At 43.6% G+C, this 25,859-nt stretch overlaps 1 protein-coding gene across 1 annotated transcript in view; it reads right to left on the bottom strand.

The window, feature by feature from the left end:
* The window catches only part of ITCH (itchy E3 ubiquitin protein ligase), a 70,564-nt gene that overhangs the window by 8,725 nt on the left and 35,980 nt on the right, over positions 1-25,859 (bottom strand). Inside the window, exons 6-19 of the mRNA XM_033074979.2 lie at positions 22,933-22,975; positions 20,798-20,967; positions 19,441-19,675; positions 18,057-18,152; positions 16,663-16,837; positions 14,602-14,668; positions 11,819-11,903; positions 10,184-10,312; positions 8,513-8,585; positions 7,039-7,110; positions 6,308-6,396; positions 5,495-5,654; positions 5,079-5,212; positions 2,757-2,897 (exon numbers count right to left, since the gene is read on the bottom strand). Coding sequence (XP_032930870.1) covers positions 2,757-2,897; positions 5,079-5,212; positions 5,495-5,654; positions 6,308-6,396; positions 7,039-7,110; positions 8,513-8,585; positions 10,184-10,312; positions 11,819-11,903; positions 14,602-14,668; positions 16,663-16,837; positions 18,057-18,152; positions 19,441-19,675; positions 20,798-20,967; positions 22,933-22,975 — 1,669 coding nt within the window. The remainder of the gene's footprint in view (positions 1-2,756; positions 2,898-5,078; positions 5,213-5,494; positions 5,655-6,307; positions 6,397-7,038; positions 7,111-8,512; positions 8,586-10,183; positions 10,313-11,818; positions 11,904-14,601; positions 14,669-16,662; positions 16,838-18,056; positions 18,153-19,440; positions 19,676-20,797; positions 20,968-22,932; positions 22,976-25,859) is intronic.

Genomic DNA, 25,859 nt, shown 5'->3' with positions numbered 1-25,859 from the left:
GCTCTGTGGCAGAAACTCCACTCTCCATTAATACAAGGGTGAAAAGCAGGCAGGAGACAGGGAGAACCTGAACCCAGGGAGAAGCAGATATGCTGAATTCAAGCCTAACCTGTCAGGAGCACTGGAGTCTAAAGCAGAGGTGGCTATTTCTCATTTCAGTCCTAGAAACTTGAGGCACTTAAAGCAGGACTTGCAGTAATACAAAAGAATCTGAATGAAACTGGAATCCAAGCTCTCTCTGGGTTCCTAGGAACTAGAGAAGAATTATTTTCTGCAGATCCTCTCCTCCTGCCAAATGCCAGTATGATGCTTGACTAAACATCTCCTCTTTTGTGAATCACTGAAATGTCTGCAGATTTCTCATGTGATGAAAAGAGAAGTCCACCCCTGACTCCCTCCCCCTGCCCATGGAAAAAGCCTTCACAGAACACATCATAATGAAAAGGAAAATTCTCTGTGATTCAGTTTAGTTTGTGCCTGCAATGTATGATGACTTTTTTATTTTGGCAAGCACATCCTCCAAGCTTTTATGTTGAAGTTCACACCTTAAATCAGAGCTGCTGTACAGCTGCACGCTGACGAAGAAGGGGATATTTCAGGACAAAGCAGGTCACCGTTCACGTTTTTATTCCTTAATCAGTCTTAGGCTCCTTCACTCCTGATCTATTGCTTTGAAACATTTTGGTGCTGCAAATATGATCCTTATTTTATGATATCACAACCTATGACATCATGCATAGCACTTACAACTACAAGACCAGTTCAGATAAAACTAACAGAATTCCAAGTACAGTAATTTCACAACTCTAAGGCAAAAACTTTCCCCTCAACCCAGAAGTGCGCCTTATAGTCCGGCGCACCTTATATAATGGACAAAGTTGTGACATTTGCCAACCTGGAAGTGTGAGCCCGCAACAGTCCCAAGCCCAGCAGAGCCCGCCTGGTGGCGACATTAGACCAGCGCCGGGCTGGGGTGAGCCTGGCGGCATCTGGACAGCCCGGGCGCGGGGGGAAAGCTGGCGGCATCGGGGCAGCGGCGGCGCGGGGTGAGCCCACTGGCATCGGGTCAGCGGCGGCAAAGCCTGGGGGAATTGGGGCTGCGCCAGTGCGGGGGAAAAGCCCGGGGCCCCCAGAGCTGCATGAGGCTTCCAGAGTGCCAGGGCGGCACGGGGAGGGAGGGAGCAGGCTGCCGCAGAAGCTGCAAGCCACGGCCGTTCTGAGCTGCCGCGAGCCGCGGCCCCCCCAAGCTGCCGCAGCCCCGGCGCCGCAGGAGCCCCGTGCTACGAGGGGGAGGCGGGACCCCCGCACTGCGGAGCCACGAGGGCGAACAGCATGGCGGCACCACAGAGCTGCGAGGGGGAACGGCATGGCGGGAGCACCGAGCTGCGGGAGACAGGCGGGACAGGCGGAGTGCCGAGCCCAGTAAGGGACGGGTGACATGGCAGGAGTGCCGCGCCGAGCGAGGGACACGCGACACGGCAGGAGCGCCGAGTCGAGCGAGGGAACAAAACAGCGGCTCTGCAGAGCCGCAAGGGGGAACAGCATGGCAGCACCACAGAGTTGCAAGATGGAACGGTACGATAGCAGCGCTGAGCCGAGCGAGGGACAGGCAGCACGGCAGGAGTGCCGAGTGAGGGACAGGCAGCACGGCGGCAGCACCAAGCCGAGAGAGGGACAGGCGGCACGGCGGCAGCGCTGAGCCGCGTGGGGGAACGGCATGGCGGCAGGGCGGAGCTGTGAGGGACAGGCGGCATGGCGGAGCTGCGAGGGGCAACGGCACACTGGGAGCGCCGAGTCGAGCGAGGGACAGGCGGCACGGCGGGAGCGCCGAGCCGAGCGAGGGACAGGCGGCACGGCGGGAGCGCCGAGCCGAGCGAGGGACAGGCGGCACGGCGGGAGCGCCGAGCCGAGCGAGGGACAGGCGGCACGGCGGCTCTGCGGAGTCGTGAGGGGGAAGAGCACTGCGGCAGCACGGAGCCGCAAAGGGGAGGCAGCCCCGCTGCTGCACTGAGCCGCGCCAGCCGGCACCAGGGGTGGGCGGGAGTGCCAGGGCCCACTGCACTGCCTTTGGAACCCTACGCCAATCTGTGAAAAATTTTTGCAATTTGAGCACCTGCCAGTAAACTCCACGATCGCAGCATTCCATTACTAATTCGTTATTTTGTTGTGTGTGGCGCAGCTCCTCGCTGCAAAAAAAAAAGTGCGCCTTATAGTCTGGTGCGCCTTATATGATCTACAAAGTTGCGAAGGTTACCAAGTCCCGGGGGGTGCGCCTTATAGTCCGGTGCACCTTATGGTCATGAAATTACTGTATCTTTGAAAAATAAGGATCTTCGCAAAACGATCCAAAAATGTTCTCAAAAAGAAACCCAACAAAAAACAGCCCCTCAAAACCTCAAATGAACCAGAAATGGTTGGCTAGAACATCAGCAGGGTATGAAGCAATATAACTATAATAATAAACACATGGAACATTTCATGAAATACGTAACAGTCACAATTCTCATTATGGTATTCTGCTAAATTGAGGTAACTAGAAAAAAAAGGTGCACTTTCTTCTAATTATGATCTTTAGGAAAACTGGATTTTAGAAACTAATTTCAATCAATATTCCTTTTTCAATTATGAGATCCAAACAATTGCCACTCATTGCCGGCATCAGCAATTATTCATCAATGCTTTAAATGACACAATCTTTTGTTGCTAGAACTCAAGAAAGAAAATGACAGAGTTTTAAAGTCTTCACTTATTTTCACCTGATGTAGTCTTCTTTATTTTCTTCTGTGACCAAAATGTTGCTACCATTTGGCTTCAAATCATGGCTTTTGATTTCACCTAGTATTTCTTTATCAACAGAAAAAAACATTTCCAAGCCACATTCTTCAATATCATTCTCTCTGGAAGGAAAAAAATATAGTTTTAAATAACTGTGTTGAGAACTTGCATACTGTAGAGAAGATGAGTATGAAGAACGTCAAGGTATAAGGTTTGGAGCTAAACAGTCAAGATAAGGAAATGTTCCTTACACAGTAATTATGGCCTTGCAAGAAGGCCTGGAGTTTATATGTTGATTTATGCTTTTGCAAAGTGAAGAACTGTCTATATATACAGAGGTTTTGATGATGATTTTTCCTCCAAAATAAGGTGCAAAATCCAGATATTTATCCTGACCCATAACACAGCAACATCAGTCTTGAAAACATGACTATGGTTTATTGAGCCCCATGATACAACTGCACTTCTGAACTTCATCTTTCCAAAACACATGGTACTGCATGAAACCTTGGATGAGGAGAGGTGGTTTCAGATGAAGGGCTGATTTCATTTTATCATCCATCCCTTTTAAAATGAAAGCTACACGGTCCAGCTCAGTTTGGGCATAGAGGTTTGGCAGATGACCTCTAAAAGTCCATGTTCAAACTCAGTCAATCTGTGAAATCTTCAAACTTGTGGGAATGAGAAAAACAGCCCCTTGACAGATGTGCCAAGGAATACTTCCTGCAAAGTTACAAAATTTGCCTGTAAGGAGCAAAATTATGTCTGTCCTGACAGACATGGCTCTTTTCCCCGTACATGTGCAGTCCTTTCCTCAGGGTTACCTCCAGTAGCACTACAGACAAGCAGGCTCAGCTACATTGAAGTTTGGGTCCGGACTGAGAGGACTCTGCAGCCCTTGGGGGATCTGAAGCCTTTTCTCCTATTTTATATCCTTAAGTGTTTTTTCAAAGGGGCAAAGCCTTTTCTGACTTCAGCCTAGAAGATTTCTACCACTACAGAAATTGCTTTGAATTAAAATGAAGGCACATTAGCAGCACATCCATGGAGTGCAGAACATACTACTCTGAAAACTAAACACAACTCCTATTTTAATTCTAAAACATCTCATATGCTGCTTTCTCTGCTCCTCAGTATTTAAGATAAATCTTCCAAGAATCACCACTACAGTAGATGAAAAACCTGGCTTTTATATTTAGTTTTGCATTTTAAAACCCAATCTATTTTCACATCTTCTATGAAGTTTTCAAAGCATATTTAAAACTATTCTTAGCGTGATTCTTCAGTGAAATATTTTGTCTCTAATCGCAAGAAAGACTAATTTTTCTGCAAAATTGTTTTTATTATAGCTGAAGAAAAAAATTTAGTTTGTTTTTCTCTCTTTTTCTTCTAATATATTTACCATTTTAACTGAAAGAAAAAAGATGTGTTACTGAAACAAATGGTGCACATTAACCATAGACTAAAACATGTGGCATCCTCCTATGACAAAATCAGTATAGAATTACAATGCTTTAGATTGAAGGGGCTTTTAAAAATAATTTCTTAAAATATCTGTATATACATAATTCCAAAATAACTATGGTCTAGAAACTCCACATCCTTTTTACTCGCTAGTCTCTGGAGAGGAATTTGCAAAGTCCTTCAGGAAGAGGAGGACTCCACAAGAGCATGGACAGAGAGGTGCCTGATCATGCAGACGTGGAAGGCTGCAGGTAGGAATTGTCTGGAATCATTAAGCTTGGGGCAAAAATACCAGGATGGCTAGAACTTCTTTTAAGGCATTAAATCTTCAATACCAACCTTGAAGTCAAATTGCAAGTGTGACTAACAGAAGAATTATGTGGTAGTAAGTAATAAACTATATTTGTTAACTTTGTGTGATTGTAGCACTACAAATTTTGTTTTCTAACAAAACCAAGTACTAGAGAAATATTAATTAGGTTTTTGCTGATTTCTTCTAACCAGTTATCTCAGAAGTCTCAGTTGAATTTACTCAAGCCATTTTATGTGTAACCATGTTCAAGACTGCCACATCTGTATATCTAACTAGAATTAGTAACAGCCAACAAAAACACAACAGAAGATGCTGCACAGAATGTTCAATGAATCAGAAAGGCCCTGCATAAACAAATCATTCTTTGTGTATCTAAAGTAACAGTAAAAATTTCATACTGCTCTGCAATGTTAGATTGCATTATTCTGTAGGGTTGTTAGTAATAGCTTTACACCTACTTCCTGGCAGAAGTGAAAATCCAAAACATTGTATTGCTATTTCAAGAACAAAATTCAGTCAAACTCACTTTACCCAGATGAGAGAGTTGTAAAACTCTGGATCAACAGATTCTAAATCCTTGAGTCCTACTGCCTTGTTTAGGATACGTTTATAGAATGGCAGAGAGAAACCAGTGTCAATGAACTTCCCATGGAACAAAGCCTGAGGAACACAAAAACAGACAAAATAATGCAAAGGATGCTTCAGTACTTAATATGACAACATTGTGTTCTCTGTGCCCATGAAATCTGACAGTCAAAGAATTAAACCAACCTGAGTATCATGACTGCCCATATGTTGAAGTAGCTTATACCAACAGGAGTTATAGCCAAAACTCCTCACTTTGTCAACTCAAAAGTGGATTTTTAAATTATCCATGTGATGGCACAATATTTATTTATAGGAAAATTACAAGACAGATCTGCTTTCTGCTTTAGGACTTACCATGGCAATGAACCTCCCAATGAATCTGAAGTATTTCAGGTGGTCTGGGTTGATGTAAGAGGCTGGGTTTATCTGTAAGCAGTAGTTATCTTTCCCTGCATATTCAAACAGGCAATACATGGGGTTCAAGACTTCATGTGACAATAGAAAGAACCACTCCCTGAAATCACACAAACAATAAAAATACATTTCAAAATAAATCACAGCAGAAATTACTGTAGCTAACTCATGCTGACTCAGGCCCTTGTTGGCACAGTCTGCCTCCTTCCCCAGAAAGTAGCTGGCCCACACTGACACCAAAGGGAAACTACAGCAAATTACAAATTAAAATGCAAAACTGCAATGATACATAACTCTCAGCAGCTTGGATAAAATCTAATCTTATCTAAATGAGCACATTACAATTCTACCACTGATCTAAATATCTGGGGTTGAGGAATGCCAATTAACATATGCACTTCTCAGTCACATTCCAGTCAAGACTTTGGATTTAAATGTACGTTTCTGTTCACTTTTTCAATAAACTTTATTTTGACATTTACAGTTGGGTCAAAGGCTTACTTTAGTTCAGTAAACTGCATCTCTTTAATCCTAGAGATGATTAAAGTCATTCCTAATGCAAACTAAAAATAATTTTATACAGTTTTAAGACATGCAAACATCTTGCAGAACTGCCTTCCTCAGATGTTCCAAAATAAGGAATAAACTTCACTCCTATTGTGAAAGCACTGCAGTTTAAGTATCTACTTTGGGGAAGCCTTCACATCACCACTTGCAGAACAAGTTATTATCTGCCATTTCAGCATAGTTTACCTTGCCACACCTCCATAATCTAAACCTTCTTCTCCAGGGAAAATAACCCATAAACGTCTCCGGAGATCCTGAGGGCTGAAGCTCATTATCTTAGTGAAAGAAAAAAAATCAATTCTTTTTAAGAAAACAGCTATAAGCACTGGTTAGAATTATTACTATTTTCTAACACGCACTAGAGCATTTAATAATTTGGAAAAATTTTAATCAGGTCTACAGACCTTAACAAAACCTAAACATTTAAACCTTAAGTCTACAGAGATTAATAAGAATTTCACTCCTAATAATACAAATAGAATTAATAATTTTTGTTTTTAAATAAATCACTCATTTCAAGACAACCAGACTAAGATTAATTTAAAAGATTTTTTGTATATAGCCCATGCCAGTACAACACACTGTGAGGAAAAATGCACCAACAAACAAACACAACACAAAAACATCCTGAGAATGGGGTGCTGCTCTGCCCCAGCACTCTCCTCAAAATTAACTCAGATTTTAAATCATTCTGAGAAAAAAAACCCTCCCCTTCGTCAGATAAATCAGTGCCAGAACTTCCTATTTTAGCATGATCTTGTAAGTGCAACTGCAGCCTAACTACTAAACTAGTACTTTTTTGTTAGTCTGACTTAAAGCAACATTAGCAAGATATCAAAGGCTCAAAAATGACATGTGAGAATAAATTTGATAACTCCACTTTTCATGCCCATTACTCCCATGTTTTAATACAATACCTGCTGAAATGAGTCCTCAAATAATGTTTTCCTGCTCACTGTGATCTTTATGTGCTGTGGCATTGCCAGTTGCTAAAAGGAAATTTTTTAGAGGTGAAGGGTACAATCACTTAAGATTTCCACGGTTAAGTTTGGACTGCAATTTGTAGTATATATTAAAAGGTACAGTTGAATTTCATTAATTGATATAAAACAAACCTAGCAACCAAGATATCTGAATTGCAATTTAATCTGAGAACAGGTTGGTTCCAACATTGCTGTCTAAAGTGACATGAACACACCTCCAGATGCTGCTCAGCAAAGGTTAAATATTGCACTCCTACAAGATACTGGAAAACATGAAGATTGATAACATATTCCAGCTGAGTAAGGCTTTCTACCTCAGAATTGATGAGGCACATGAAGTACCTCTCCTATGAGAAAAAGTGGACAGAATTGGGATTTTTCAGCCTGGAGAAGCTTCAGGGTGACCTAATTGTGGCCTTCCAGTACCTGGAAGGGACCAACAGGAAAGACGGAGAGAGACTATTGACAAGGGCCTGGAGTGACAGGACACAGTGAATGGCTTCCCAATGCCTTTAAGGATTAGGTGGGACATTGGGAAGGAATTCCAAGCACCTATAAGAGTGCTGAGGCCCTGGCACAGGTTGCCCAGAGCAGCTGTGGCTGCCCCTGGATCTCTGGAAGTTCAAGGTCAGGTTGGACAGGGCTTGGAACACCCTGGGATAGTGGAAGGTCTTCCTGCCCATGGCAGGGAGCTGGAATGAGATGATCTTTAAGGTGCCTTCCCAAGTCAAACCATTCTGTGATTCTATTAATTTAGCAAAAAAATTAGAACATTCAGGCTGTACTGCACAAAATTCCAAGTGAAAAACGAGGCTACTCTCTCCACTGTTTTCAAGGAAAACTGGAACATTTAAACCAAATACTTTTTCCTTAAACATCTCTTGATATAAGGAGCTTAGAGGACCAAGACTGACATGCTGGAATTTGATAATATGCTAGAGCAACCTAACGTGCACCACAGCATATTCCTCAGTGCTTAGATATGTCTGTTGTGTTGCAAATGCCCTGCATTTTCTCCCAGAAGTGGGTATTTTTAATAAATATTTCTATATATATATATAGAAACTAGAAACTGTCCTACAGAAAGCATTAACTTTAAAAGTACTGTGCCTCTATATATTCCTGTATTAAAAATAGCAAGAACACAGTATTCAGAAACCCACCACTTCAAAAAAAAAAAAGCAGGGAAATGGATGTTTTCCTTTATTCTAAAACTTTTTAAAGTCAGAAGTTACACCACTTTAAAGGTTACATAATACAATTCCTGCATTTACTCCGTCCTAATTTAACCCACCTTTAACCTTACAGTAGTTTGATTCCCTTTATTGGAAGGCACTGAAGAAGGCATTAGAAGCATGTAAGCAAAACCAAAAGTGCAAGGAAATACTGCCAAAAAATGAATCCATACCTGACACCAGAATCTGAAATAATGGACCTTGGCCTTGAAATCACGCACATAAGCTATCTGGGGTCCATTGTCTCTGCAACCAGAAGGAGGAAAAGAATATATTTCCATTTTTTTTGTAACTGAAGTAAAAGCCTGCAAATGTATTAGTTACACAACTGTATGGCTTAGCTGGCAATCTAGTCAGTTTTTGATTTTGGGGTGTAATTTATTGTTTTTAAACTAAAAAGAAAAGAACTTCCTTTGTAAACTGTGGAACACTTAACACTACACTTAAAACACTACCTGATCATTAACTGTAAAAAAAGACTCTAACACTAAAGACGTGATGACATTCAGTTAACTTGGGAGGTAAATTCTGGTTTCAACTTCCTTCTGGTTCCGTAAAAAAAAACCAAACAGGTCAAAAAAAGAAAAGGGTTGGGTCTCTTTTAAAGAGAGAGACTAGTAACTCTAAGGAAGGGATTTGGTCATCAACAGGACAGATGCAGCTCCTCCATTACTCTCAAATCTCAGACAGTACATGGCAAGAAGGATTCTGCAGTGTTCAGAACTCTGCCTTCTTCGAGGACTTTCAGTGAATGAAAAATCCCATGTAATTAAGCAGCACTGTTCCATGTACAGTAATTTCACGAATACAAGCCGCAGCAATTTGACAAAAATTTTGGTGGAAACCCGGAAGTGCGGCTAATAGTCGGGGGCGCCTAATATATGAATAATTTTCTGACATTTACAACCCCAGACGTGCCAGCCAGAGTGCCGAGCCAAGCACCTGTCAGTAAAAGCCGGCATTTCGCAATTGTTACAGTGTTACTGTGTTGCCCTGGCTCCCGGCAGGCAGCACGGGGGGCGGGGAGAGAGGCGGGAGAACTCTCTTCTTCCCTCCTCTGCCGCAGCCCAGGGGAGGGGGGGGGGGGGGGGGCGCCGCCATTGCCGCGGCCCGGGGAAAAGGGGGGGGGGGGCGCCGCCGTTCCCGCGGTTCGGGGAGCCGACCGGGGGGGGGTGGGCGGGCGCCGCTGTTGCCACGGCTCTGGGAGCCGACGGGAGCCCTGCGCAGCCATTGCTGCGGCCCGGGGGAAGTGCGCGCCGCCATTGCCGTGGCCCGGGGAGCCGACGGGAGCCCCGCGCAGCCATTGCCGCAGCCCGGGGAGGAGGCGGGGTGCTTTGTCCGCGCCCACCGCCGGCGCCACGGGCGCGGAAATGCTCCGTCCCCGCCCGCCGCCGCAGGAGCGGGGGAAGCTCCGTCCCTGCCTGCCACCGCAGGGCAGCGCCGACCCGGGGTGACCGAGCCCAGTGGCAGCGGCGGCCGGCCCCAGCGGCAGCACCGGGCTGGGCCACCTGGCCCCGTCAGCGGCCCCTAGCGGGCCGAGCCTGCACAGCCCTAGCTCAGCCAGTAAACCCCGCCCTCCCGCAGTTCTGTTACGAATTGCACGCGGGTCCTCGCTGCGAACGACAGAGCGGCTTATATTCGGGTGCGGCTTATCTATGGACAAAAACCGAAATATTTGCCAACACCCAGAGATGCGGCTTATACTCAGTGCGGCTTGTATTCGTGAATTTACTGTAAACCTTCCTGCCTAATAATGTAGTAAAAGGAAAAAAATATAAAGATCAAAAAAATTATGTGTTCTAAACTTGACTTTAGAACCTTAGTAAAATGTGAAGAACACTTACAGAGCAGACTTGCCCGTGCGGGGATCTATGTATGTAGTGGTTCTTCTATTGTGATCCACAAAATAGGGAATTCCATCCACAGTAAAACGCATTTCCCAGCCCTCTGGCAAGGGCTTCTCATTTAACTGACTATGGATACAAGAAAATACATGGTAACTGATCAACTTCATCTATTAATTCAATTGAGTAATACCTGAGACGGTAAACATTTTGGAAAACCTAGAAAAATCTGCATATTGAGAAAGTTTCCATTTGGATTTATTTTAGCTTTTACCCCTCCCCTTCTAAATTCAGTCAGGTCTCAATTAGACCAAAATGATGAGTTAAGTAAAAATTAGCTCATTTGCTTGCACTACCTTAAATAAATGCAATAAAAATCCTTGAGGGAAAAGCATAAGCAAGATTTTTTGTTTCCTTTACAAACAACAGAATTTTATCTTCTAACTATGAGGTTTTTACTCAAAAACTGACATAATTTTCATAACCATCTTTTGCTACCTCATGCATAATCACAGCAGCCATAAATGTTTCAGAATGACAAAAATAAAAAGAAAATGCAAATACTGATAATGTAGAATTGTTTCACAATTTCCACCTCAGTTTTGCTATGTACAAAAGTAGAGCTCAATATATCGGAAAACCTGAATAGGATCACTGCTAAGTGCTTCCCAGTGGCCTCCCTCCATAAATACCATATCCTGACTGTACAGCCCCAACATTCTGTTGCTGCGCTGTTCCAAGAGTAACTGCTCTCCACAGTTGGCTGCTGCAGAGGTGAATGGCTACAGTTGTGACCCCTCTCACACAGCCTTGGCCTGTCCTCCTTCCCCTCCCCCCATGGAGGACAGGTGAAGTTGCTTCACCAAACAGACATTTTCAGTTCAAACAGCAGCTGGGACTGAACACACTTCACCTGCAACTTCCTGTCTCCATTCCTTACCTCAAAGACATTGCAGTAAGACAGCTGCAAATAAACAGAATTCTACTGTTTCTAGTAGTGCCTCAATTTCTCTGTCTCCTTTATTCCTCCTTTTTTAAAAAGGTGTGAGAAAAGGTGCTATAGGTTTTGGGTCTGTTTTCTTTTTGTCTCCTTCCTATCCCTGGACATGTCCAAGGCCAGGTTGGACAGGGCTTAAAGCAACCTGGGACAATGGAAGGTGTCCCTGCCCATGGCAGGAGGGTGGAAGGAGATGGGCTTTAAAGTCCCTTCCATTCTGTATAACTGCAAACCATTCCGTGACTCTATGACTGTCTGGAAAACAATCGAAGTCTTATTCAAGACTCTGCACTATCCCATCATCATACAAAGGAAATCTCTCCTTCCTCCAATGACACAGATGCTTAGCCAAATGTAATTGATTACTTATGAAAAGTAGAAACCACCCTGGAGAATGAGCTTATTGCTTATTGTTGACCAAAGCTTTCTTAGTAATTGTAGGATGACAAAGTAATATTGTGACAGATTCCATTTTGGCCAGTATCTCAACTTTTAATCGAGTTTTCTGATGTTTACATAACACAATCCAAGCCTCACCCATGGGCAGCAACTCCTGGCTCACTCAACTTTTACTACCTGACGCCATTTTAATTTCATTTACACTTTCATCATACATGCAGCTGCAACTGATTTCTTACCCCTGACTCCTGGGGTCTTCCCACTGAGTGATTCGTGTGTTGTGATTGACAAAATACACTCTGCCATTGCTGTCAGTTCTCTTTTCTGAAAAGATGTAAAAGGAGAAAAAAATCAACTCCTCCTTTAAAATATTGCTAATAAAACACTAATCTTAAAAAAAATTAGGATTTTAGTTAAAAGTTAGTTATTAGAATTAAAAAGCAAATGGATAGATAGGCATTGTTGAAAATAATTAAAAGTTAGAAGAAAACTGGGCTTGAGATAGTTATCTGAAACCCAAATAATTGATTGCCTGTCACTATATGTTTGCTCAGCTGTGCTTGCAATGGGAAAAGATGAAACTAGTATGTAGGTCCAAAGAAACACAGACTTTTGCAACTAGAAACCTATTTGAAAAAATTGGACTAATCCCAGAAGCCATTTCTATTGTCATTGTATCTTGGATTGCAATACAGGATGTGACCAAAAGTATCTATTCTATCACCATCTGTTGAGACCAGGTGGGGCAGTGATCCTTACCTCTGTGGGAGATATTCTGCTAATGGGCCATCCATTGAAACCAGGTGGGGCATAGTTCTTTATCTTTTCACAGCCCATCCTTCCTACAGAGAGCCATCTTCTGCTAATGGCCCATTGAGTCCCACTGTGTGACTGATAAAATTACTTCAACCCATTGGGAGATGCTCCAGCCAGGGGGAAGAGCCAAGCCTTTCTTACCAGGACAAAAACTGAGATTTGGAACACCAAGGAAGCCCTTTTTTCCACTGGATCCCAGAGGAAAACTGGACTTTTTCCATATCATCGCTGGACCTTCAGAGGAAAACTGCACCTTCTACAGGAGCACTGCTTCAACTGAACCACATCAGTCACTGCACGAGGACTGCAGCCACCACTGAATTGGACTGCTACCAACACCCTGACTGACGGGGTGTCAAGTTACAGTGATTTCACGATTATAAGCCACACCATTTTGACTAAAATTTTGGTCCGAACCCAAAGTGCGGCCTATAATCAGGTGCGGCTTATATATGGACAAAGAACAAAAAGTTGCTGTTTTAGTTTGGAGGACAGGTGTCTGCTCAGAAAGGCAGGAACTTCTCTTTGAAATGGAGAATGTAAACCCCCTCCCTCCAAATTATTATAATTTTGAAATCAAGTGGCTTTCAGGCAAAGATATGGGAATTAGGAATAACAGTTCTTTACTAGGGAAATTAAAATAGAAATACAGTACTACAAAGAAACAAACTCCAAACCCTGACAAGGTCAGGGTACAACCTGACACCCCGTCAGGCAGGGTGTTGGGAGCAGTCCCATTAAATGGTGGCTGCAGTCCTCTTGCAGTGACAGATGTGGCTCAGTTGGAGCAGTGCTCCTGTAGAAGGTGCAGTTTCCCTCCGGAGCTCCAGTGGTAATGTGGAGAAATCCAGTTTTCCTCTGGAGTCCAGTGGAGAAAGGGGCTCCCTTAGTGTCCCAAAACCTCTGTTTTTATCTTGGTAAAAAATGTTGGGCTCTTCCCCCTGGCTGGAGCAACTCCCAATGGGATGCAGTAATTTTATCAGTCACACAGTGGGACTCAATGGGCCATTAGCAGAAAATGACTCGCTGGAGCAAGGATGTGTTGTGAAAAGATAAAGAACTATGCCCCACCTGGTTTCAATGGATGGCCCATTAGCAGAATATCTGCTGTTGAGATAAGGATCACTGCCCCCACCCTCAACAGATGGTGATAGAACAGATACCTTTTATCACACTCTGTATTGTAACATGTGGCTTATAATCAGGTGTGGGTTATGTATGGACAAAGAACGAAAAGTTGCTGGCACCCAGAAGTGCGGCTTATACTCAGTGCGGCTTATAATCGCGAAATTACTGTATATTCTGACTCTCTGATTTGGGTTTGTTCTTTGTAGTACTGTGTTTCTATTTTAATTTTCCTAGTAAGGAACTGTTATTCCTATTCCCATATCTTTGCCTAAAAAGCCCCTTAATTTCAAAATTAAAATAAATTGGAGGGAAGAGGTTTATATTCTCTATTTCAAAGAGAGGCTCCTGCCTTTCTTCGTAGACATCTGTCCTCCAAACCAAGACACATTGATAGAAAAGGTCAAGAGTTTAGGGCAAGGAAGACTTGCCTTGTTTCCTCCATTTTAGACCTCTCTCCACAAAAACGATCCCAGACTTAATTCAAAAAGCCAACCACGCATGCTTAATAGCCATTGAAACTATTTACCATAGGAAGTGAGGAATGGGAAGGGCTGTTATTGTGAGTATGTATTTGTTGGTAGCTCTTGCCAATAGACTCTGATCACCTGTAATCTTGCAGTGTGTACATGTAACAAATTTATTCCATAGAGAGAACCAAATCAAGAAGCAGTTAGTGGCCACTATAAAAAGCATTTTCAGACCAACAAAACTCTTCAAGAGTTGTCTTGAAGCGAGAATTTGGGAGTTTTATTCAGAGAGGATTCGGAGCATGACTTAGCAGGAACAGTATAGAGGGTGAATGGAAAAGTCTGAAAAGGGTGACAGTGTTAAAACAGCTATTACACTTGTTACCGGTGGAGTGAACCAGAACACTTTACAGTTTCTAAACTGCTTTGAAATGGCATAGCCTAGTCAGGATTCTGTTTTAATAGTACATTGGATTAGATCTAATTTTAAAATATTTTTATTTCAGATAATTTTTATAAACTAGTTTAGAACAGCTGACAAATAATTTGGCAGAAGTACGCTTTACTGTTTAATTACACTGTGTTACAAAACGCATTTAAGTTAGTCTTACCCCATCCATGTGGAAGAGGGCCAAGAGGATCAAACTCTTTGTTCTGTGTGGATGAAAAATCCTGGTTCTGCAAGTCACATGAACAAATGAGGCATTAATGACTAGTCATCTGCTTTCCAGATGTCCTACCGTAGCCATCCTGAATTATTGAAGTAAATGCATTTTTGCTAATGTTACACATAAGCAAAGATGCCAACTTTTTCTAAATTTTCTCCACAGAGAAGGCCTGTTCTACTGACCTTGGCATGCTTAATTAAGTACAGTGCCAAGAAATAATTATTCTTTGTTTAGTACCCCTGCCTACGCAGGAGGAAATTAGTACAGTAGCACCCAAAACAATCAGAAACTTAATTCCTGCACTCGGTACAGTTCTCCTCACCATCACTTACGGGCTCCATTTTATTCTCACACATACAGCGAATCAGAACCTGCACCATTCTTGTGATCTAATGGAGTGATCTAATGTCTGCTATTCATCAGAGGCAAACAATGGATTAAAAATGCTGGAAGAATTATTTTCATTTTCCCTGCTCTCCCAACTTTCGTTGTGCATAATTCATTTTACCCGGAGCAGAAATGCATGGCCTGTGAGCTTGCACGTCCCAGGTGTTTGGTCAGGGTAACACAAGATACAATACAAAGCTTAGTAATAAGATGTACAGTGATTTCATGAATACAAGCCACACCATTTTGACTTAGATTTTGCTCTCAAACCGGAAATGCGGCCAATATACAGGAGCGGCTAATATGTGAATAATTTTCTGACATTTCCACCCCCAGAAGTGGAAACCGAGGTGCCGAGTCGAGCAACTTGCCAGTAAAAGCCGGCATTTTGCGATTGTTACAAACTGTTACTTTGTTGCGCCGCGGGTGGAGCTGGCTGCCTGCAGGCAGCACGGGGGGCGCGGAGAGAGGCGGGAGAGGTCTCTCCTTCCTTCCTCTGCCGCAGCTTGGGGGAGAGACGGGGGGGCCCCGTGCTGCCATCCCTGCGGCCTGATGGGAAGGTAGGGGTTACGTGCTGCCATCCCCACGGCCTGGGGGGAAGGCAGGGGCTACGTGCTGCCATCCCCGCAGCCCGTGGGGTAAGCGGGGGGCTCCTGCCCCCGCCCGCCGCGGCAGGAGCAGGTAGGCTCTGTCTCGGCCCGCCGCCGCTGCAGCAGGAGCGAGGAAACTCCGTCCCTGCCCGCCACAGCAGGAGCAGGAGCGGGGAAACTCCATCCCCGCCCGCCACAGCAGGAGCGGGGAAACTCCGTCCCCGCCCGCCATGGCAGGAGCAGGAGCGGGGAAACTCCGTCCCCGCCCGCCACGGCAGGAGCAGGGGCGGGGAAACTCCGTCCCCGCCCGCCACGGCAGGAGCAGGCAGGCTCCGTCCCGGCCCGCCGCCGCCGCGGCAGGAGCGGGGAAACTCTGTCCCCGCCCGCCGCCGCTGCCGTGGAAGCAGGGGGTGCTCCGTCCCTGCCTGCCACTGCAGGGCAGCGCCGGGCCAGGGTGACCGAGCCCAGTGGCAGCGGCGGCTGGCCCCCAGTGGTCCCGCCGAGCGGCAGCGCCGGGTTGGGCTACCTGGCCCCGTCAGCAGCCCCTAGCGGGCCGAGCCTGCACAGCCTTAACTGAGCCAGTAAACCCCGCCCTGCCGCGGCTCTGTTACTAATTGGCAACTTTGTTGCACGCGGGTCCTCACTGCAAATGACAGAGTGGCTTACATTCAGGTGCGGCTTATTTATGGACAAAAATCGAAATATTTGCCAACACCCATAGATGCGGCTTATACTCAGTGCGGTTTGTATTCATGAATTTACTGTAGCTTGTTTTGAACTGAAGGCTTTATCAATATTGCACATAAATTTTATCCAAGAAGACATATACTGAGGTGACAACTAAAGCCCATGTGCTGACTGCAAGGAGATGACCTAACATTACAATGAGCCCTCCCTGCCATGCTACACACAGAGATCTATTATCATAAACCATAACAGAGTCTGCTGCCTTTATGGGGAAAGGTCACCCACAGGCATGCTCAAACCCCAAAACCACCCTAACCCTCAGTGACCCACATATTCTTACCCCATATATAAACCTCTGGTTGAATTGCTGCATGGCTCCCTGGAGCTGGCTGCGCTGGAGCTGCCACTGCTCATAATTCCGGACAGACTCCAGCGTTGGTCTCTGCCATGTCGTCGTTCTGGTGAAGTGGTCAACGTAATAAATCCTCCCCATGTTGTCAACTCGGCGCTCCCAGCTTTGGGAAAAAAGACAAGCCACAGTTGTCAATAGTTGGCAATTTAAGGGCTCAGAGGCACTTGGAGGTCAGTGTGGTGGAAGGGAACAGAAAGCATGGGCTCATCAGCAGTTTCTTCTCTGCTACAATTATGCAAGAGCTAGAATTGTTTTACAAAAATCACTTTTATTTGTTGCATACTATACAAAGTCAGACCCATTCCATTTACTGTATTTTTATTTTTTTAAAAATAGTTTTCAAGAGCTGTCTAGACCACTGTCCATACTGTGCTGGCATCACTGCGGTTATCCCATCCAGCCCTATAATACAAGCCTGCTGGTTTCTCCTAAAATACGGAAATCCCCCTGACATTTTAAGCTATTTGACAAAAGACTTCCCCACATTGATCTGGCAGAAAAGGAAGGTTTGGACATGGGGTTTGGTGTTTTGTTTTGATTTTTGGTTGTTTTTTTTTTTTTCTACTTATAAAACTTGAAAGAAAACATTCCTGTTCTAAGTAGGTTTAAGGAATATACAAGTTCATCTGCTCAAAGAGTTCAAAATAACTTGAAACATGACAGGTGGGCTCCATTTATGAGACTGTCAGTTTTTGTTCTTTAATACCAAGTTCTCTTTACTCTCCCACGTTTTCACTTTTTAATTCTTTATAGTGTGTGAACCATTTGAGAATGCAAAAGTGCAACAGAACAACTCTCGTATTTTTCTTACATTGTCAAAAAGTAAGAAACAGCAACTGTGAACTAACATAAATTGGCTGTTCTGATGCCAGGAGCTGGAGAAATTTAAAGTTGGTTTCTATGTGCATAATAAATTGGCAGCTGGGACCCCTGAGACAAGATCAAAGGCCTGCAAACAGTAACCTCGGGATAAGAGGTAAACAAGAGCATTCCTGCTCAACCTGATAGTTACCTCAGTCCCAAAATACTTTTCTATGGTTTTAGTTATCTTTTAGTCTTGGGGGTGTCCACTTACTGTCTTTAACTGAAGCATGTTTCTCAATCAGTAAAGATGCATTTGCTTAATCTTTGACAGGAAATTCAAATTTGGTTATTTTTTACATTCAGCTCCTTTTCTGTATGCACTCCCTGGAGACAACCTGGAGCAGCTGGGTTCACATTTCTATTTTCAAGTATCTCTTCCAACTTTAGCAAACTGCCAGGCAATTAATTCCTGAAAAACTCAGACATCCGAGATGATTGCATGGCTGATCCTGGCTCACCTTGGCGGAAGAGGCTCTGGTCGATCCCATGTTGTTCTTTTTTCAACATGATCCACATAGTACACTCGACCATGCTGGTCTACTCTTTGCTCCCAACTGAAAATAGATCAAAAGCTTTAATCTTCCTCCAGATCAAACTACTCCCACCATTCATCTACAGCATAAAGATGAGAAACACTTGTTTTCATAAAATGCTTGTTTCTAAATGAAATGCTTAAAACTAACCCTTGACTCATGAGATGCACCAAAACAGTGTTCAGGATACAGGATACCATTCATATTAACAGTGATTCTATGTCAACTAAAATAAAAAAAGAAACATTGTACATAACCATCTTTCTGGGAAACAGAAGCTCAAATTCATACCTAGGTGTACAATTTTAGCAAAATTTTGTATTCAATATCAAGCGTTATCAATAACCTGTTGAACAGAATCAACTGTAGATCATAATCCCCTTTTATAGTAGCATTAATCCAATATATGCACATTTTTCAGTAATCAAGTATATGCAGAGATCAACTTAGGGGCATTGTTCCCATTTTCTGCATATGCAGCATATGCTGCATATGCAGCATTTACGACAATGACTTACCACTGTATTTGCATCAGATGCAACATCACAGGGGGTGGGGGAAAAAAAGCAAAAAATGGCAAATATGCCATTTCTGTTGAAATCAAAATGATAAAACAACAACTGATGTTTTCAAGACCACTTTTTTATTTCTGTTATCCTGTGAGGTAATTCAGACCTCTTCTACCTTTTGGTTCTACTACTGGCAAATGAAGGCAAGTAATTCACCAATTACACCATTCAAATGAGGAAGTTTTTGATTTCCCTCACTCAGAGTCCAGAAATGTTTTTTTGGTTGTGGGTTTTTTTTTGGTTTTTTGGGGGGCTTTTTGTGGGGGTTTTTTTGGGTTTTTTGGTTTTTTTTTAGGTTGACAGCTTTGGGGCAGCAGGCCAACCATCTGTCAAATTCCACATGTACACAAAGCACTGTAGCATGTCCATGCCACTCTCAGGAGCTGCAGTATGAAATCCAAATCTTCAGGACTGTAACAGCACCTTTTCTTCTACTTATCTGTACCAATATTTTCCTACCTGACTTTATTTTAATTTGAAGACAACAAGCTGTCACACTATTTTAAACCTATGTTTCACTGACATGGGAACTTAAAAATATCAGAAGTAATTTTTTCCTTGAACGCTTGAAGACCAACCATACAAAACAGCTAGAAACTCTCCAAACTGGTATCAGGGGATTTTTGTCAGGCAGCAAAAGGCAGATGTTATCAATGGTTTGTTACACCTACTATAAGTAAAATAAAGTAAAACCAGAAAAGTCAGCACACATGGGGAGAAAAAAGTCATTAAACCCATACCCAGGCGGAAGAGGACCTTGGTTGACTGTAGTAAGGGCCTGAGGTGAAGGATTTACTGGCTGGACTTGTCTCGACACCGGAGGAGTGGTGAGCGCAGGAGAAGCAGGAGCTGTGGTTGTGGCTGTTGCACCCTCTGGGTTCTGCTCTGAAGGTGTATTTGAGGCTGTACCTGCCAGCGATCCTGCACTGGCCCCATCACTTTCTGTGGATGCAGATGAAGGACCATTTGAACTTGCTATAACACCAGAGAGAAAAGAGAAAAAGCCTTTAACTGACATTTGTCACCAATCTATTGTAGAAGTTACACATTACATAAGCAAACCTGCCAGAACTGCTGTTTCCACAGACACATTTTGCAGTTCAAACAAAAACTAAACAGTAATTCTGTCTCAGTAAAAAATGTTTTAATCCAAGAACTGCCATCAACAGCATTTTGATATTTCTGATAAATATTTATCTTATCTGCATGCTGTAAACATTAAATGATGATAAAAACTACTACCTTGTACTAATGAATTAATTCTTTTCCATTTATTATTTGGAATAATAATTTAAGTGATGATAAGCATAAAATTTTCAAGAGGAGAGCTTCCATTGCATGCAAAGTAACAAACACAATGGGAGGGGAACACAGACATTCTTTAAATGTTTTCAGTTTTATCTTAATGCCATTTGGTGGGTGGTGTTAGAACGTGAACACAGGTCAAGTCTCATTAATGAGCTGCACTGGATTAATCTTTTAAAGTAATTACTGTATTGCAGGGCCCACCCAGACCCAGCATTTATCAGTTTTAACAATGAGACTAGTGAAACATTGCATTGTATGGGGGTAAAGGAATTACCCCAAAAACATAAAGTAACTTTTCAGTATTGTGGCCTTCAGGTAGTTTTAAAATAACTAGATTTAAAAAAAAAAAATCTGTCCATTGCAGCAAAGAAGAATAATGAATGTTTTAAGTACTGCAACTTCACAGAATCTAACTGCAACTGTAGAAACCAATAACTCATATCTCAGAACCCATTATTATCCATTTGAGGCAGTTCTGTGAGTCGTTCAGTGGATTTCATGTCACCCTTAGTGGGTGCCTTAGTGCAGCAGCACCACTCACTTGTGTTCTCCTGGTCCCAGTTCCACTCTCTGTAGCACCATCACTGACTGCCACCACCCCCGAGTGGATGTGGAAACAAGAAATTTCCAGCAACAGGAACAATGACTAAACAACATGTACTGAAGGCAAGCTAAAAAATACTCCTTCAGAAATGACCTGCCAAAGAATTTACCATCAAAAGTCCAGTTAAACATCAGGAGCAGAAAGAGTTAGGTTCACTCAAGGAGTGCCCAGCCCGATGAACATACCGGTGACCGATGGGGGTCTGCGCGGAGTGGGGGGCGGGGGTCTGGCAGGCCTGGGAGGTCTGGCAGGTTTGCAGTTTCCATTCGTGAGTAACGGAGAGTCACTGCCATTAACAGTCTTGTATTCACTGGAAGCAGCATCCTCAGCATTTTCAAGGCCATTTGAGTTAGTCCTTTTGCAGGAAAAGACAGAACTGTTCTAGTAGTGCACAGGTGACATGAAACTTTGCAAATCACAGAATCATTGAAGAGTTTGGGTTGGGACAGGCCTTAAAGCTCATCTCATTCCAGCCCCCTTCCACTCAACCAGGTTGCTCCAAGCCCCATCCAGCCTGGCCTGCGACACTTTCATGGAGGGTTGAAAAGACAGGTGAAAGTCACTAGAATGCAATACTTACAACTAGGTGAGATTGTAACACTCACAGTAATTCCAAGTATCTATACATCTGTATAAGGACATTCAGAGTTTATCTCCTAAGGTACTTGAAACCTAAGTTGATGGAAAGGTGGTGAAATAGATGTATACAACATCTGTCACCAAAATCTCCTTTTTTCATTCCCCATTTGATACACTTGCCCTTAGGTCCAGGCTCTGGATTTTGCTGCTCAGCTATTTCTGCCCATGAGTCCCTAATGAGATGAAAAGCTAACACCTGAGAACAGCTTGTGTGCCTTTACTCCACAGGGCTGGCATATGCCTAGAACACACAAAATGCTACAAATTTTTAGAAATCTTACTTATGCATACATATTTTTTCCTCTAAACTCAATTCTGGAACATAATGGAGAATTTAGGACTAAGCATTAAAGTTTTGGCCAACAGCTATTAATACAAACTGCTCAACCTGACAAGAATTAAGAAACTACACAACAGTACTGACCCATGATGTGCTGTTCACTTACACCTAGCAGAGTATTATTCTGATATATTTGTAGCTCCTTAAGCAGAGGTATCTACGTATTTATTCTAAAGCATTTTATTTTCAGAATATGTTGGTAATACAAAAAAGCTGTCAACTAAAATTCTAGTGGATTTACAGGTCAAGCATATAAACCATCAAAAATAAAGAAGTTACAGTTTGAACCCAGTACCTATAAAATTACATTCTTTTAGATGTACACAAAACAAAATCTTAGGTAAAGCTAAGTAAATCCCAAGTCATAAAATCATGTTCATTTAACCTCAATATCACGGTCAAACACACTTTTGCTCTATATGTATGTAATTCATACTACACCAACCCCAAAGTAAATTACTCTGAAAGTGGGTCCAAATCATTAGTGACCAAGTTTGTAGGTGGTTTAGCCCCAGTTTTTCAGCCATTCTCCCTTGTTCTTTCACATCATGCCCTTGTAGAAAGGTGCTCTCCTGATCATTTACATGATCCTCACAATGACCACCAGAAGCTCCTTGGATGATACCAAAAACTGAATCATTATTATTATTTTTGTTATTATTCTAATATACACTCAGATATTCTGAATATCCAGGCATCTAAACACCCTTTCAAACACAAAAAGGAAACAGAACAAAACCAAACTTTAATGGGAAGACTTCAGACAACATAGCCAAGAATACAAACTATTTAAAAGAAGTAAAATTTAGCTTGGCTATTCCAGATGCCACCCAGAATGCTGTGCCTTGTACAGATCCTTAAAATACTCACAGAACTGGTAACTAATTACAGTAAGATGGTGTTGGGCACACTCTTATCCTACCAGGCAGCAAGGTTCATAATCCGGTATCAGCCTTAGCACACTGTAAGTGCCAGACAGTTTTTGGGATCTTCTTAAAGCTAAATATAATTCTGATACCTCCATGCTATAAACCAGTTTAAAAACAACCAGTGTCATTTGTTTGGGTTTTCTTAAATATGCATTTTACTTTGGGTAATCACTGGGAGAAGGATGAGCAACAAAAAGGGAAAAAATATAAAGATCAGTCAGGTATGGAGGCAAAACTGAGGCCAGACAATGGAGCTGAGCAGCAGTTCAGTATTTTTATTTAGGGCATGCTCAGATTTTAACAGATTCTGCTGCAGGGCGTATTCATTACAAAATATGTAATTCCTCTTTCAAAACTGAATACTAAAAGGCAGAATAATAGAAAATAAAAATGAACAAAAAAAAAATCTTACCGCGTATCACTCCTTACTCTGGAGCTTTCACTCTGTGTAGGACCTTAAATACCAGGAAGAAAAAGACAACAGAAGCATAAGCAATGCTGAATCATTTCCAAGGAAAACAGCAGCCTTTAATGCTCACACTTCTTTCAAGTGTGGAGGTGAAACAATGTGTTTATCTACTGAGTTTCAAAGCTGTACATATTTTGCATGTCTCTATTTGAGTATGTGAATACAATTTTTTTAACCACTGCCACTGTAATACTTCGCCCCTTATGGAAGATGCAACAGGACATAATTTGACGGTATGAATAGTCCCAAACACACACACACACACAGTTTTAATAACACTGTCTTTCTAGCAGTATAAAGCAGTGTTAATTTCTTTTAAGTGGAGCTGGATTTTCATACTCTCTCCCTTTTCAGTAATGGCAAACAGAGCAGAAAGGGCAAAAATTTCATTAAAATCTCCTCTCTGGTTGGCTGGGGGGCTTTGCTTTTTGGGGCTCTCTAGACCAGACCCCTCCCCCTCTCAGTAAATTACTTAACATAAAGGCATTGAAGCAGGTACAAAATATGGCTGCACTCCAAAAGCATTACAACAGCGCAGCCTAGACTTGCAAATGTTTTGCAACTGCTTTTTCAGTCAGCCAGGAAATATTTGGCTTTTGTGCCAGCATTTGCAAACCTTGAATGTGCAGCACAGAACTGCTCCTTCATGTAGATAGCACCAACACTTCATTTCCATAGAGTTAAACAAATGTCATTAATAAAGAAATCCATTTTCAGTTCTGACAGGAACTGTGGATAGATCTAGGCCAAAGACAAGGATGTAGTCACAGAAAGACTTAGGTTAATGTGCTGTTAGTGGATTGTGCATGGAAGGAATTACAGTAATTTCACGACCATAAGGCGCACCGGACTATAAGGCGCACCCGCCGGGAGTCCGTAAAATTCGCAACTTCGAAGATCAGATAAGGCGCACCGGACTATAGGGCGCACTTTTTTTTTTTGCAGTGAGGCTCCGCCCCCAGCTCCCTCTGCGCAGTTGCTGGCCGAGGCCCTGCCTCAACCCGGCAACCATTGGCCCCCGGGCCTGCCTGTACCCGGCAGGGGCGCTGCCGTGGGGCCCCAGGCCCACCTGCATCCGGCGGGGCCGGGGCATGGCCGCTACCCCTCCGTGCTGCCTCTCTGGGGTCGGGGGGTGCCTGTGTAGGGGCCATGCCGCCTGCACGGGGCCGGGGGGTGCCTGTGGAGGGGCGGCTCTGCCTCCACGGGGCCGGGGGGTGCCTGTGGAGGGGCGGCTCCGCCTGCACGGGGCCCGGGCGTGCCTCTGTAGGGGCCGTCCCGCCTGCACGGGGCCCGGGTGTGCCTCTGTAGGGGCCGTCCCGCCTGCACGGGGCTGGGGGGTGCCTCTAGAGGGGCCGTCCCGCCTGCACAGGGCCGGGGGGTGCCTCTGGACGGGCGGCTCCGCCTCCATGGGGCCGGGGAGTGCCTCTAGAGGGGCCATCCCACCTGCACGGGGCTGGGGCGTGCCTCTGGACGGGCGTCTCCGCCTGCACGGGGCCCGGGGGTTCCTGTGTAGGGGCGGCTCCGCCTGCACAGGGCCGAGGGGTGCCTCTGGAGGGACGGTTCCGCCTGCACGGGGTCGGGGGGTGCCTGTGTAGGGGCGGTTCCACCTGCACGGGGCACGGGCGTGCCTCTGGAGGGGCGGTTCCGCCTCCACAGGGCCAGGGCGTGCCCGCCGTTGCTCCGCCCCGCCTCCACCTGGCAGCCATGGCCCTGCTGGCTCCCCCTGTGGCTCGCAGCTCACACTTCCGGGTAGGCAATTTTTTTGAACTTTGTCCATCAGATAAGGCGCACCAGACTATGAGGCGCACTTCCGGGTTCCAGGGAAAATTTTAGTCAAAAGGGGGCGCCTTATAGTCATGAAATAACTGTAAATCCCAGCAAGAGAAATCTTAACCTAAAAGCAACTCCATAAACAATGTATTTGCCTGAAGTGTCCTTAGTCTGTACAATGTGCAAACTAAACTTGAACATTTAACTCCTTCCTTATATGCTCCAGTCCCCTGATTACCTGGGAACCTTCTGCTGAACTTGGGGCTTGCTGCGTCAAGCCCAACCCGGTAAGTAGTACTCAATTCCACTACCTGCATGACTTTTCCCACCTTTTTCTCAGTAGATGAACTTTGGGAAATACAAGAATGCACAGATGAAAATCAAGTACTGCATAAAAGGAAAATTCAGTACTTTCCCTTGATCTGGCTTTTATTTACAAACAAAATTCCACACAGTCTGTCCAGTTGATCTCTTTAACAAAATGCAAAGAAAATGGACTAAAAGCTCAAAGAAATAATGGTTAAGAATTTATGCATTAATTCAATTTTACCATGATACTTTGACGAAATTTCAAAGCAACTTCCTCTAGGAATATAAACAACCCCCAGAAACCTGGAACTTGCCAATTAAGTGTGCAGCTGGTCACTACGGCAGTCTCTCTTGCTGCTTTCTAGGAAAGTAAGTCTCATATACAGCATTTCAGATATGCTCCACTGTCCTACTCCAAAGGAATTAAAATTACCTTTTTATTTTACTCTAACTAGATATTTTACATGTATTCAAGTTTTCAGTTTAAAAAAATTGTACATACCAACTAAACAAAGTGGATCCCTCTCTGCAGCTCTCCACAGGGAACTAAATCTATGAATACATTTATTTTAATGAGCTATTTCAAGAAAAATTAATATAAACCCATGTCTCCTAGTAAGCAGAATACTTATTACTAGGATCCAACCAACTTTATATTTTTTGTTTATGATGTCATTAAAATTCAGGGAAGCTAGAGGCTTTCATTAACATTTGGGATCACTAGATAAAAGTTTTCAAAGTCCAGAAAATAAGGATGCTGATCTTGAATTTGTTGCAATAAGGCTGAAGGT

The sequence above is a fragment of the Catharus ustulatus genome, chromosome 17, assembly GCF_009819885.2.
Source record: "Catharus ustulatus isolate bCatUst1 chromosome 17, bCatUst1.pri.v2, whole genome shotgun sequence".
Classification (NCBI taxonomy): domain Eukaryota; kingdom Metazoa; phylum Chordata; class Aves; order Passeriformes; family Turdidae; genus Catharus; species Catharus ustulatus.
This window is presented reverse-complemented; position numbering and strand designations above follow the sequence as displayed.